The 12,110-nt window shown below is 39.0% G+C and overlaps 1 protein-coding gene across 1 annotated transcript in view; it reads left to right on the forward strand.

Moving 5' to 3' along the window:
• Positions 1-7,108, forward strand: part of tbc1d22a (TBC1 domain family member 22A) — a gene marked incomplete at its 3' end in the record, with an annotated part of 48,915 nt that extends 41,807 nt beyond the window's left edge. The window contains exons 8-9 of the mRNA XM_015397389.1: positions 2,165-2,227; positions 6,994-7,108. Coding sequence (XP_015252875.1) covers positions 2,165-2,227; positions 6,994-7,108 — 178 coding nt within the window. The remainder of the gene's footprint in view (positions 1-2,164; positions 2,228-6,993) is intronic.
• Between the last annotated feature and the right edge of the window lie 5,002 nt (positions 7,109-12,110).

Genomic DNA, 12,110 nt, shown 5'->3' on the forward strand with positions numbered 1-12,110 from the left:
ATCTGTCAGTCTTTCACCAGCTGCATACTCGTTCTTTTCAACATTCGACTTCTTCCTGTTCATTTGAAGCTGATAGGAAACTTCAAAGTGGGCTGTCGGTCACAAAGCTGCACACATTTTTCATATTTGGCCCAGTTTCTTATTGATCTCCTCGTCACAGCTGCCACAGAGCTGGAACGCTTTGTTTTGACGATTGTTTGAATCCTGTCTTGTAGACGGATTATAGCAGCTTTGGATGAACTGTAAAATTCAGGGAACAATTAAATGTCCTACAAAAGTATTGGCCTCCCGTTTTTAGGCCAGTATTTCAGTGTAACTTGAGTGTGTCCTGAGAAAACCTCCACCAGGAGGTATCCGGATTGTAGAAAATAGTTCTTGTAAATTAAAATCTGAAATTTATGGGTTAAAAATGTATTCTGCCTACTTATTCTGACCTTTTGGGTGTAGACTGTTATTTGTAAACATTGAGTCTTTCTGTTGATGGATTTCTTTAAGGTGAAGTGAGTTCCTGTAATCTTCTCCTCAGATTGTTTTACATTCATAGACCTGCTGAAGTTGAATCAAAGTTAAAATTCTCATCTTTCATGCAAAATGTTATTTGTATGGAATCGCTTCTTTTAAACATGGTGGCGGCAGCATCATGCTGTGGAATCGATAGACAATGGTTTAGATCAGCATATATATGCATCACGCCCTAAAAAGTGATTTGTCAATTCAACCCAAAAATTGGTTGAATTTAGCAATCTGGTTTGTAGCGAATGTTCACAACCAATCTTATTTGATAGTGTTTTAAACAATCCATATTGGTTGCAGGGCAAACCAATATAAATTGATCACTTTGACCGTAACATTTACCCCATTTACACCACCCTTGAAAAACAGTGCTGAGACCGGTCCGAGCTCAGTAACTGAGATAACTTATCGTGTGTAAATGGAAAGCAAACTGAACTGAACCGAGCTAGACACAACTGAACCGAGCTAACTGCAGACCAGTTCCAGAGGTAGGATCGGCTCGGTTTTTCCCTGGCTCGGTTCTCTGATAAGAAGAGCGCATGAGCAGAACGCGTCATCTCCGTCTGGCTGTACATCCCGATTCAAACTTCATTGCAGTAGTTGGCGGCAATGCCTCTCTGGAAGTTGCTTGCCGACCAACACAAAACAAAAGAAGAACAACAATAAACAACAATTCCAAAAGCTAACTTTCTCAAGTAATTCCACAAAAGGTTGCTGTCTTCGCCTGACAGTACAGCAATAATAATCAAGCATAACTTTCTGAATGTGACGGGCGCCACCATTTTGATTTTCTTGATTTCCTCCTTCTTCGTCTTCTTGTGTTTTATGGCGGTTGGCAAACAACTTTTGGTGCATTACCGCCACCAACTGCTTGATTTCCTCCTTCAATACTGGCAGTAATACCGCAGATCGTCACTAGGAGGCGTGGAGTCGAGGAACCCATAAAGCGGGATGTGTAAACGGTCATCAGAACCGAGCTCGACCTGTTTAACTGATCCGAGCCTGGACCGGTCTCGGCATGGATCGCTTTTTCAAGGGTAGTGTAAATGGGGTAATTGGTTAATTAGGGTTAATGACATTGAAAGCCAGAACCAGGGCTGGAACCACCAACCCTACAGTTGCATGGCAACTCCTGCATCCAACTTCAACTGTTGCTGATAATACGTCTTGGAAGTTAGTGCTAGTGTTACGACCAGGTTTAACGCCAACATTTACATGCTGTAAATGAACACATCATTGTAATTGTTTTCTAGGTCCATAATTACTTGCCGTTTATACACTAAACTAGACTCATCAGTTACAATTTTTTTGGTTATTTGGTCAGCCAATCGAATTGATTGGTCCTATGCCAATGCCTTGGCTAGTGTCTGACCCATATGTTGGTTGTTTTTCCAACTAATCCATTCTAAGAGTGGAGAATGGCCTTGTCAAAGTCTAGATATATAGTTAATCAACCATCTTTTGCCTCTGCTGAGTGAACTTGAATGATTTTGCTAAGATTAAGGTTTTGTGTCGTTGCCCATATGTCTACGTTTAGTAGTAGTTTTAATGTTATAAAATGGGGTTGGAGATGTGACTCCTTGGTAAACACTGGCTCCGCCTATGTGCTGGTTTGATTCTCTAACCCTTTTCCTTTCCATATTGCTGTCAGATTCACATAGACATTCCTAGGATGAGCCCTGAAAATTTGGTGCTGCAGCCAAAGGTGACAGAGGTAAGGTGTCCAGGGCCGCGGCTACAAAGCGCACACGATTATTTCAGCCGGCCCGTCTCCAGCTGCCGCCCTGCATCCGTCTGGCTCCCTTCTGATGAATCTGTCCGCCTGTTGTATTGTTCCTCTGCGGGGGTTGACGGTCTGAAATGGTGGAAACGTGGTCTCTCTCACACACAGACACACAGCGGCATCACAGAGACATCCCATTATGCAAAGACACCCATCTGCACACCCGAGACCACAGCTGCTTTCCATTTCAGAGCACCGAAACCCCAGTCTGACTTCAATCAAGAACACCAATCCACTAACTGTTGCGCTCGCTCTGTTTCTGTCACTGTCTGTAATGGCCAGATCTGTGCTAACCTGCCCGTTGCTTCCTGTTTGTCTTTCTCTTTCTTTCTCTCCCCGCAGATTCACATTGACATACCGAGAACTAATCCTCTTATTCCTCTTTTTCAACAAGCTTCTGTCCAAGAGGTGAGACCCCCTGCAGGAGCACACACAGCACCTCACATTAAGAGGGTTTTCCTTTTTGCTTTCAGGTAGACTCTCTGGGCCTGTCAACAGAGAAGTCTAGGTTTACTTAAAATCATGTGAATTGACTGTTTTTTTTTAAAACTAAATAAGAAAATAGTCATATTTGGTGCCTGAAGAAGCAGAATAGTAACTGGAAAACCCTCACTGAGCATCACTGCATGATGGGAAGAAAGCACAAATTAAAATCAGCAACACAGAATGAATTTCCTCTGGCATGCATGAAATCAGATAACCCTGAACTTTTCTATTCTGCATGACTGACACTCTTATGTCTTTTTGGTGTGCTTTGTCTGTGCTTCTCAATATGAAATATGCTTTTATGGTTGAGTTTGGTTGTGGTAGAAATGAGCAACAGTTTAAACACTAAGACGTATGTTAGCCACTTTTATAAAAACGGCAGGTAAAAAGGTGGCAAAAGCCTTGAAAGAATTTTACAATTAATTGCTTCAGCAGAAAACCTGAGACTGAGATGGCTGTGGAGGGGCTTTTGTTTTTTTTCTTTGGTTGTGGATGAGCCTTAAGCTAATGGTAGCTGGATTCATTTCCCTGAAAAAATGCATTTAAAAATCAACCAAACAAATAAAGGCTAAAGAAATAATGAAAGCAGAGAAGCAGCCAGTAGTTGCTGAAAGCAATTTCTAGCAACACTAGCTAAGCAAAACAACACCTAATAAAAACACTTTCTTTCACACTGTAGACTAGATCTAAATTATTTGACCTTTAGTTACATCTTTTCTATTAAGAAAGGAAAACTATAAGTACCTGTTTTTACCTTGTTGCTTGCTGAGATTCTCTCTGCAGCTCGACTAACCTGAGCTTCTAAAAGCAGATGTTTTTCATGCAGCCTTTTATCCGATGTCGAGTTTTCACCATTTTAGCCCTTCTTGGACTGTTAAGAGCTTCATTTAATTTGTCCTCAAATACAAAGCAAGCTCAGCATTTGCAACTCTTATAATAATAAGATTCTTTACCACAGGCAAAGACTTCAGTTAGTGATTAAAATAAAATGTTTACAGGATCTTTGTTTCAGTTAGAGAGGTTTAATCTGTATTTAAACTATGTTGAACATCAATCAAGAAACTTTGCATGACACAACCAGCAATGGTCTGGCTGTCGACCCTACCGCTGCCTATCTTGGCCTTCTAATCGATCAGTAAAGTATGCTTTGACTCTCCACCATTTATATCACCCAATATCAAATAAACACTTGAGTCCATCTATCAGACACTGTGGATCCACGTCAAAATCCAAATATAACAGTCACTTCCTGATTTAAGGGTCGCAGCGGCCATAAAGTTGTTAAAATAACACAACTGTTTTGAAAAACAGTAATTTAATTTGCAATAAATACCTGTATTTCTATATTTGCCTTATAAAAGCACTTTAATATGCAACTTCTTCTATTTATACATCTTAGATTTTGTTTTTAATGCTGCATCATTTTAACATAATTTAATGTTACATATACTTACCAGAGTTGTCTTAATCACTAATAGCTTTAAAATACTGAGCACGATTTATTTACTTTTAATTCATCACAGGTATGAATCAGCAGCTCTAATGGCAAAACATTGAAATTCAGCTTCCTACACAAACAAACTTGGTTTTATTTATTTCCAGGGGTTATTTATTCACAGTTTCTGTGGAGGACTGTCATAGATATGAGCCAAAGAGCCATAAACAAAAAGAAAAGTCCCCATAATGAGGTGAGGGCTAATTAGGAGGCCAGCACTTGAGGGTGCTTAGTGCGTAGACCTTGACACAGGTGCGAACGAGCCTGCTAAACACTCACACTGGTGTAAAAATGTTTACGTGTAAAATCGAAGGAGAAGTTCAACAAGCGCAGTTAGACGCCCCGGCTCTGTAGTTCACGCAGTGCCTCAGGCAGCGCCACCTCCCGCTGCCACTGTTCTGCACAGGTTAAACTGCTGTAATCAGAGGTAAGGATGAATCCCTGACATCTCCACTACATACTGAGCTGCTACTGTAAACATGGCTCCGCTTTTTTCTTTTTTTTTTTTGAATGCAAAATAAAAATGTGATAAAGATGCACTGAAAAAATGAAATGGAAAACCTAAAATTAAAAAGGTAAAAAAGCAGAAAGCGATTGTTTTATCGTTTTAGCTGTGATAACTGTTTGAGCTGCTGGATTGTTGCCGAGCTTCTTTACTCGTTTATGTGTAAAAGACATCGATGAAGAGCCTTCATCCTTGACTCCATTTTTTTTTTTGGGAAGGGGGGGCAATTTCCTCTCCACCTTTTGCGATTAGCTTTATCTTGGTCCTCAGGGTCTCAAGCTAATGGGATGAAGCCATAACCATTTGACACAGGAGGCACAAGGAAAGCCGATTTCCTGTCCTCGAGATGCTGTGCTGGAAAAACCTGAGGTTAATGTGAGATTAACAGAATGCGCTCCAAACATTGATCTCTCACTCTGTTTGTTTTGGGGTTTTTTTTTTTTGGAAGCACACAGAAACAATAAGATGGCTCTTTCCAACCAAAGTAAAAAAAAAAAGAAAGAATACTGGCGTCGTTTACCACAGCATAGCTCTGTGTTTAGCTGCCAGGGTGAAATATGCATGTCAGCTTTGGAGGCTGCATGAAAAGAAAGTCCCATTACCCACTCGGCCTTCTATCCCCAGCAGCTCTCCCTGTTTGATGGATGCAGCTTTGATAAGAAAGGAGCAGGCAGGTGGAGGAAGAATCTGCCAGAGATCGGCTACTGTCTGACATTGCTGTGTTATTTTAAGTCCAAAAATGAAACTGGTAATTCGACTGTTGTAAACACAACACTACCCAAGGAAAAGAAGAAAGGCAGATAGGTGGGGTTACATGAAGATGTGAGAGTTATCGTTGATGAAGGACATTTGGACACAAGAAAAACAAGCTGAGTGTCGAGTCACCTTCAGTTCCCAGCATTAAAAAGTCCCTTATAAAAAAATGGAAATGTGAACAGAAAGCCCTAAAATGGTGGATTAGGACCAAAAATACATCTGAGCAACTACAACTAAATAGATTTTTTAAAAGACCCAACCCACCAGTTCTATTAAACAACTATAAATGTCTTATCGGTTAGATATTTACAGTAGCAGCCATTCAAAATAGCCCTTCCAATTCAATTGCCAGTCGACTCTGGCCACTGGCCTTCTCCTGGGCATGAATATTTTTTTACTCTTGACTCCACCCTTTCACTGAATTACAGGTGACCAGGAGATGATGCTTCTCTATAGATCTTAATTATGACAGAGAGAATATTTTAGTACAAAGATTGATGTCTAAAAAGCAATTGGGGGAGCAGAGGACCAGCCAAGGGCCCATCAAGTGGGGACATTTTGAATGGCTACTACTGTATGGTAAAATAACTGATTTATGAAACAAGGCAATGCATAAAAAAAAAGAAAAGGGAGCTCCAGATAAGTACCTCATATAAAAAATAAGCACAGTTATTGCCCTTAGCTAGGTTAGTTTGTGCTGTCTGTGAAGGAGGTAGCCTCTAATCACATAGTGATTTAAGTTAATGTCATCTGCTAAAGTTAAACTCTCCAATGTTTCTAAAAGCGACTCAATAAACCAAAAAAAAAAAAAGAGAATCAGCTGCAACACTGAAGATGGTGGCGACCGATCAGAAGGCGACTTCCATCAGGGAGGGGAAAAAAACAGTGTTAGAAGGGGAAAAATTAATATTTCTCACCATGTGTGAAATTAATGGACTTTACTAACACACCTCTAGAGCATTGGTTTATCCATTTAACTGTTTTTTATTTTATTTTATTTTAACCAGATTGTGTTTGAAATATGGCTGCCTTTTTCCACACCCGACTCCTTTACTAAACGCTTTCAGTCAAATCTGTCACAATTAACGCTGCAGTGTTTCTTTTAATACCCAAACCAAACAAAAACTGGACAAACATGGGGCCGTTTTTTGCTACATTGGCTCCCAGTTACATGGCACAGCAGGAGCACTGAAATGTGTATTTGTTTTCAATTTTTCCGCTTGTGCTGTAATCACTCGTTCCAAATTAAAGGGTTCTCAGGCCATTTGGGAAAAGACACATTTCAGAGTGTGAATTTTGGCCCCATGTTTCTTCACAGCTGTAGGCGAAACACTGCATCCAAACTGCTTCTTGGGTTCAACCAAATTAAAAACAACTTAATCTTTTAAAAGTGATCTAATTTCTTTCTTTTTTTTGTTTTTGGTTGGACTAAGTGTTTCTGTCTCTCTGTTAAAGATTTTTGAGCGGATTTTGTTTATCTGGGCCATCCGGCATCCAGCCAGCGGCTACGTTCAAGGCATCAATGACCTGGTCACGCCGTTCTTCGTCGTCTTCGTCTTTGAATACATCGGTGAGTCACCCCCCCCCCTCTCCTCCTCTATATTCTCACTCCATTAACTCCCTGATCCTTCATGTTATAGATGTTAGAGATGATGCCTTTGTAGATGGCATGACGCTGTGACTTTTTACTTCACCTGCACAGGTTGTAGAAAATCTCCCCTGGGACCCTCTGTACTTTCTCATTTTACTCTCTACTGTCATCTATTCTGCTTATATTGCGACGTACCCTCCCTCTTTGTGTGAAAATGTGCTTTGAAATTCTATTCATCAAGTCATTTTCTGGTTAGCACTTCTGATTTTTCTCTGTGGTGTGTGAGGCGTAGCGTGTCCCGTGTTGGCACGTTTGTGTCTGTGTTTGTGCACACCCTGCTGTTCTCTCCAGAGCCCCCCTGCTGTTGGCGTTTATGTTATGCCATATTTACCAGATGAATGTTTTATTTTACTGTCACACTTAATTCCTCACACAGTCCAAACACACTACTTCAAAGCCCAGACTTGAGGCATGATGATGGTCAATATGAACAGGGATGGGGATTTAGACTTTAATGCTTTTTGAAATATAAAATAGACTGTGTACAGAAAAAAAAGTAGTTGATATGTTTTTTGGTTTTTCTATTAAATTGAATCAAAAGGCTGCCGGGTTATAAGCCTTTTTTTTATTTTATTGGAAATGAAACCATTATTAAACAAGGAAATTTTCTTCAGATCAAATTATGTGAGGTTTTGTCCAAGAGGCCAAAACAGAATAAATAACAACAAACTCAAACTAGGCAGAAATTTAAGACCTCAGGAAATTAGTTAAGGGTATTTAAAGAAAGATTTTTGTAATTTGGGGGTTTTGCAGTTACATTATGCCTTGTTGTGAAGTTGTTTTGTTGAAGAATGCTTGATATGGCAAGAAGGATGCTTTAAGACTTAGACTTTAAGACTTAGACAAACTTTATTGTCGTTTTGTATACACAGAATGGATATAAAACAAAATTACATTGCTAACAGCTTACAACAGTGAAATGAACATTGCAATTATAAAGTGCAGCAGTGATCAGTGTGTAAATAATGGAGAAAAAAAAACCAGTTTAATAAATAATGGTGCAAAAGGGCTTTAATATGGAAAGGTTCAGTGCAGTGTAAAATAAATATGGTGCAAAAATGCAGTAGTCATTGAGTTGTGTTCTATTTAAAAAAGGATTATAAAATTTTTCAGCGCTTTGTTGGTGTAAAATAATGTTGCAAGTGTGATGAAGCGTCCAGTTTAGAGTTTAAAAGTTCAACATTCTGATGGCAGCGGGGGAAAAGCTGTTGCAAAGGCTGCAAAGCCTCTAACTGATGGTGTCTGATGATGTCATGGGCTCAGAACACGCTGCTTTGGGATGAAATGACCTTAATGGAACTTAATTTAAACTTAAAGTTGTCTATTGTAAACCTCAAATATAGGAAGGATTAGACAAATTAAAATAAAAATTCCCTTTAATTGTGGAGCTGGTAGCATCATGCTGTGGGAAGTCCTTTATTTGAGACTGGAGCTAAGGTACAATACTTACAAGTAAGAGCTACAGTGGTTTATATTAATTCATATCCATGTGTTCCAAAGGCCCAGTCTAAGTCTAGGACTAAATCCAACTGTAATCTGCAGCAGGATTTAAAAATGGATGTTCTCTGATGCTCTTCATCCAATCCGAGCAATTCGGAGGAGCAGAATACAAATGAAAGCTGCATTGAACAGGTTATTTTTTTTTTAAACAGAAACAATTCTAATTAAGCTATGAATCTTTTCTTCTCCTTTATACTTTGCTTCACTTTAAGCTCTCAAAAATCTAAACAGACCAACTAGAAGTTAAAAAGTTACAGAGAATATCAGCTCTAAGCCCTCCTGCTCTTCCAAGCTGCTGAATGTTTGCCGTTTCTCTTCCCCTCTCTCGGTTGTCCATGTAGAACCGTCTGTAACCACATTTTTTTCTTTAAGGGGCTCCATTAACCTTTTTTTTGGAAGCAGCATAAAGTAAAGGTACTAAATGGAAACCACAAAGATCCCCCAAGGAATAACTTACCCGCAGTGGTCTCACTGTCGTCACTAATGATGCAGAAGCCTTGCGAAGCATGAAAGCAGTTTGGCTCCATGACTTTTGAACTCCTTTGGCTTTTTAAATGTTACATTTCAGCTGTTTTATTACTCCAATCCCAAATAAAAGGGCAGTTATCTCAGCCACTCTTCTCTCTATTGCCGTATTCTTCAGAAAGATAATGTTTAAAACTGTTATATCTAAAATAAGATTATTGGGAAAACAGTCTTTAGATTTAGACTAGATGTATTCAAAAATGGAAAACATCTCTTTAGTTTTGCACTGTGAGCTATGGTTATCTTGTTTGAGGCTAGTCAAAATAAAGTAACTCAAACTGTACCTCTCTTTTTATCTCCAAAATAGGATAAGATTAGGTAATAATTTCATTACCTGAATATTGTTGATTTGACTTAATTTTGCATAGATTTCAAAATGTTGTTGCCTATTTAGTTCCCTTACTAAATGTGCATACATCTCAATTTAGCTTAAAAGTAAATATGGCGAAGGTTTGCTTCTTTATAAAAGGGAACCTTAATTCTTCCCTTTTTAAAACATGAACTCTGTCCTCAGGATTCGATTGAATGTCTGTGTAACGCAGAGAATAGCGGTGATACTCCATCTGTTTCACCGCTTTTCTTGCAGCAAATCATCAGGGTTTGAAGGCAGCTTTTTAAAGCATCGATTCTCTGCTTTGGCCTTTTCGCTGCTACTCCTAAAGCTCTGAGCTTATGTAGATATAAGTACTTATTATCAGGTGACAAAACCAACAAAACGGCCTTTTTAAAGACTGAATAAATGAAATGTTTCTTTTCTAAATTTTTCCCAGGAAAACGTTCCCTCTTACAAGAAAAGTTTTATTTATTAAGTCAGCTATACTACTGAGGTTTTTTCTTGGACCCTTTAAGAGACTCATTTATTAGTCTTTACTGTAATAAGTGTCTTCTTTCTGATTGTTAAGACAAACCCATTAGAAATGAAGCGCATTACTTCCTGGTTTGTTTATTGGAATGATCCCATCCTGCCCACTCAGCCTTTCACTCCCTTGCTTGACTTTGCATTTTCCTCTCTTCCTGCATTTGTTCTTCTTTCCCTCTTTGCCTTTTTTTTTTCTTTCAGTCATGTCAGATCTTCAAAGCATCACCCCCTGCTTCTGTGTCATGTACCTCTATGCACTGATGAGGCTTTGCTAACATAAACAGCCAACAAACCTTCAAACGTGCCTGGCTTGCATTTCACTCCATGGGTGGATGTGCTGCGCTGCTTTTTTTTTTTTGGTTCTGATAGAGAGACTGATCTAAATCACGAAGTTTATGTTGGTTCTTTGAAGATGAGGGAAATTCAGCTTTTTTGCGGAGGAGGTGAAAACATTTATGTTTACAGAAAGTTTAATAATTGGCATCTTTATTTAATAAAACATTAAATATTTGCCCTAGCAAATGTCTAAAATCTTTAATCAAATATACCTTTACTACTATCTGGTGATGAATCAGAGAAAGCTTTAAGTTCTCCCTAAAATGGTGAAAAAGAGTGGAAAAGGGCAGACATGGCAGTGCTAAGGAAAGACCACAGCCAGTCCGAGAGTGAAAGAGCGTAACACCGTGAGTGTACATCACACTCTTTGTGTGGGATGGACTCACTCTTTCATGACTGTATCTGTGGTCTGAAAACAAGGCTTCACCCTAAGTTGCCACTAAAAGCACTTGTTGGCCAGACTGGAGGAGCTTTCCCGCTTATTTCACTGAGTCATACGACTGAACTGTCAAAGCAACCTAAAAACGGTGGCATGTTGACTTTTTTCCCGTAATCTTTTAAAGTGGCCTCGGACGATAGAGTATTGAAGAACCAATGCAGTTTGCTACAAAGGGTTAGAAAGTTGCTCCAGTCAGATGGAAGTAAAGCTGAGCATTATGAATGAACTTTATGAAAAGATTTAAACAAACTTTAATTGTCATATTGTATACACAGCTTGTATAAGAAACAAAATTTCTTTTTGTACAGCTTTCATGACATTTCCATTTCTTAAAGTGAAGCAGAGATCAAATGTAAACAGTCTAGGAGAAAGAACATGGTGCAAAAATACACATTGATATGGCAGTTCAGAGCATTAAATATATATGATGCAATTATGCAGTGTCTTGGTTTGGTGTTATCAGTGTGATGCAGAGTCAGTGACATGATTTAGAGCAGGAATAACCAAGTAAAAATCAGCGGGGTCCAAGTAAAGAAAATAATCAACGGTCTGGAGACATTTTTAATTATAGTCTTTTACTTTAAATGGCATTTAACACCGAAATGCAGGTGTTTATGCATTCATGTTATACATTGAATTCTTAAAATGAAAAATATATATAAAAAAAAATGTTTTTCCATTTTAAAATCTAAATTGTTTTGAAGGAGGAAACAATCTTTCAGTTTGGTATATAGAGAATTTCCTGACTCCCTTTTTTTTATTTTTATAAAACACCTGAACTGACTGTTTTTATGGCTTAATAAGAGAAGTGAGCTTTAGGTAGATCTGCAGGGCTTTAAACCTGGGTTTGAATGGCAACAAAGCCATACTAAACCACATTTAAAGGGGCTCATTTTGAGCCTGCATCAATATTTATATTCGATCATGTTCCTGGTTGAGAATCCTGCTTCACAGCAGCAGGTTGAGCCAAACACACCCAAAATGTGCAGGATCATCTTTGATCTTTTTTGTCACCAGTTTATCGCAGTTCTTCCAGCAGTCCACACTTTCTCTGCTCTCTTTTTCTCATTGTCTCCTCCTTCTTTCCCATCGCCCAGCTTGCCACAGGTTTGCCTGCTGTCTCTAAAAGTGGCTCGCAGCCTGACTGACAGCTTATTGGCTAATTTGTATCACATATAGACTGGTCCAGAGTGCTCCGGAGGGCTTTACCATAAAAACAGGAGAAGTGGTACAAGTGACATTTAAATACTGCCGTCGGACAA

The sequence above is a fragment of the Cyprinodon variegatus genome, unplaced genomic scaffold (genome assembly GCF_000732505.1).
Source record: "Cyprinodon variegatus isolate N-32 unplaced genomic scaffold, C_variegatus-1.0 Scaffold28, whole genome shotgun sequence".
Classification (NCBI taxonomy): Eukaryota; Metazoa; Chordata; class Actinopteri; order Cyprinodontiformes; family Cyprinodontidae; genus Cyprinodon; species Cyprinodon variegatus.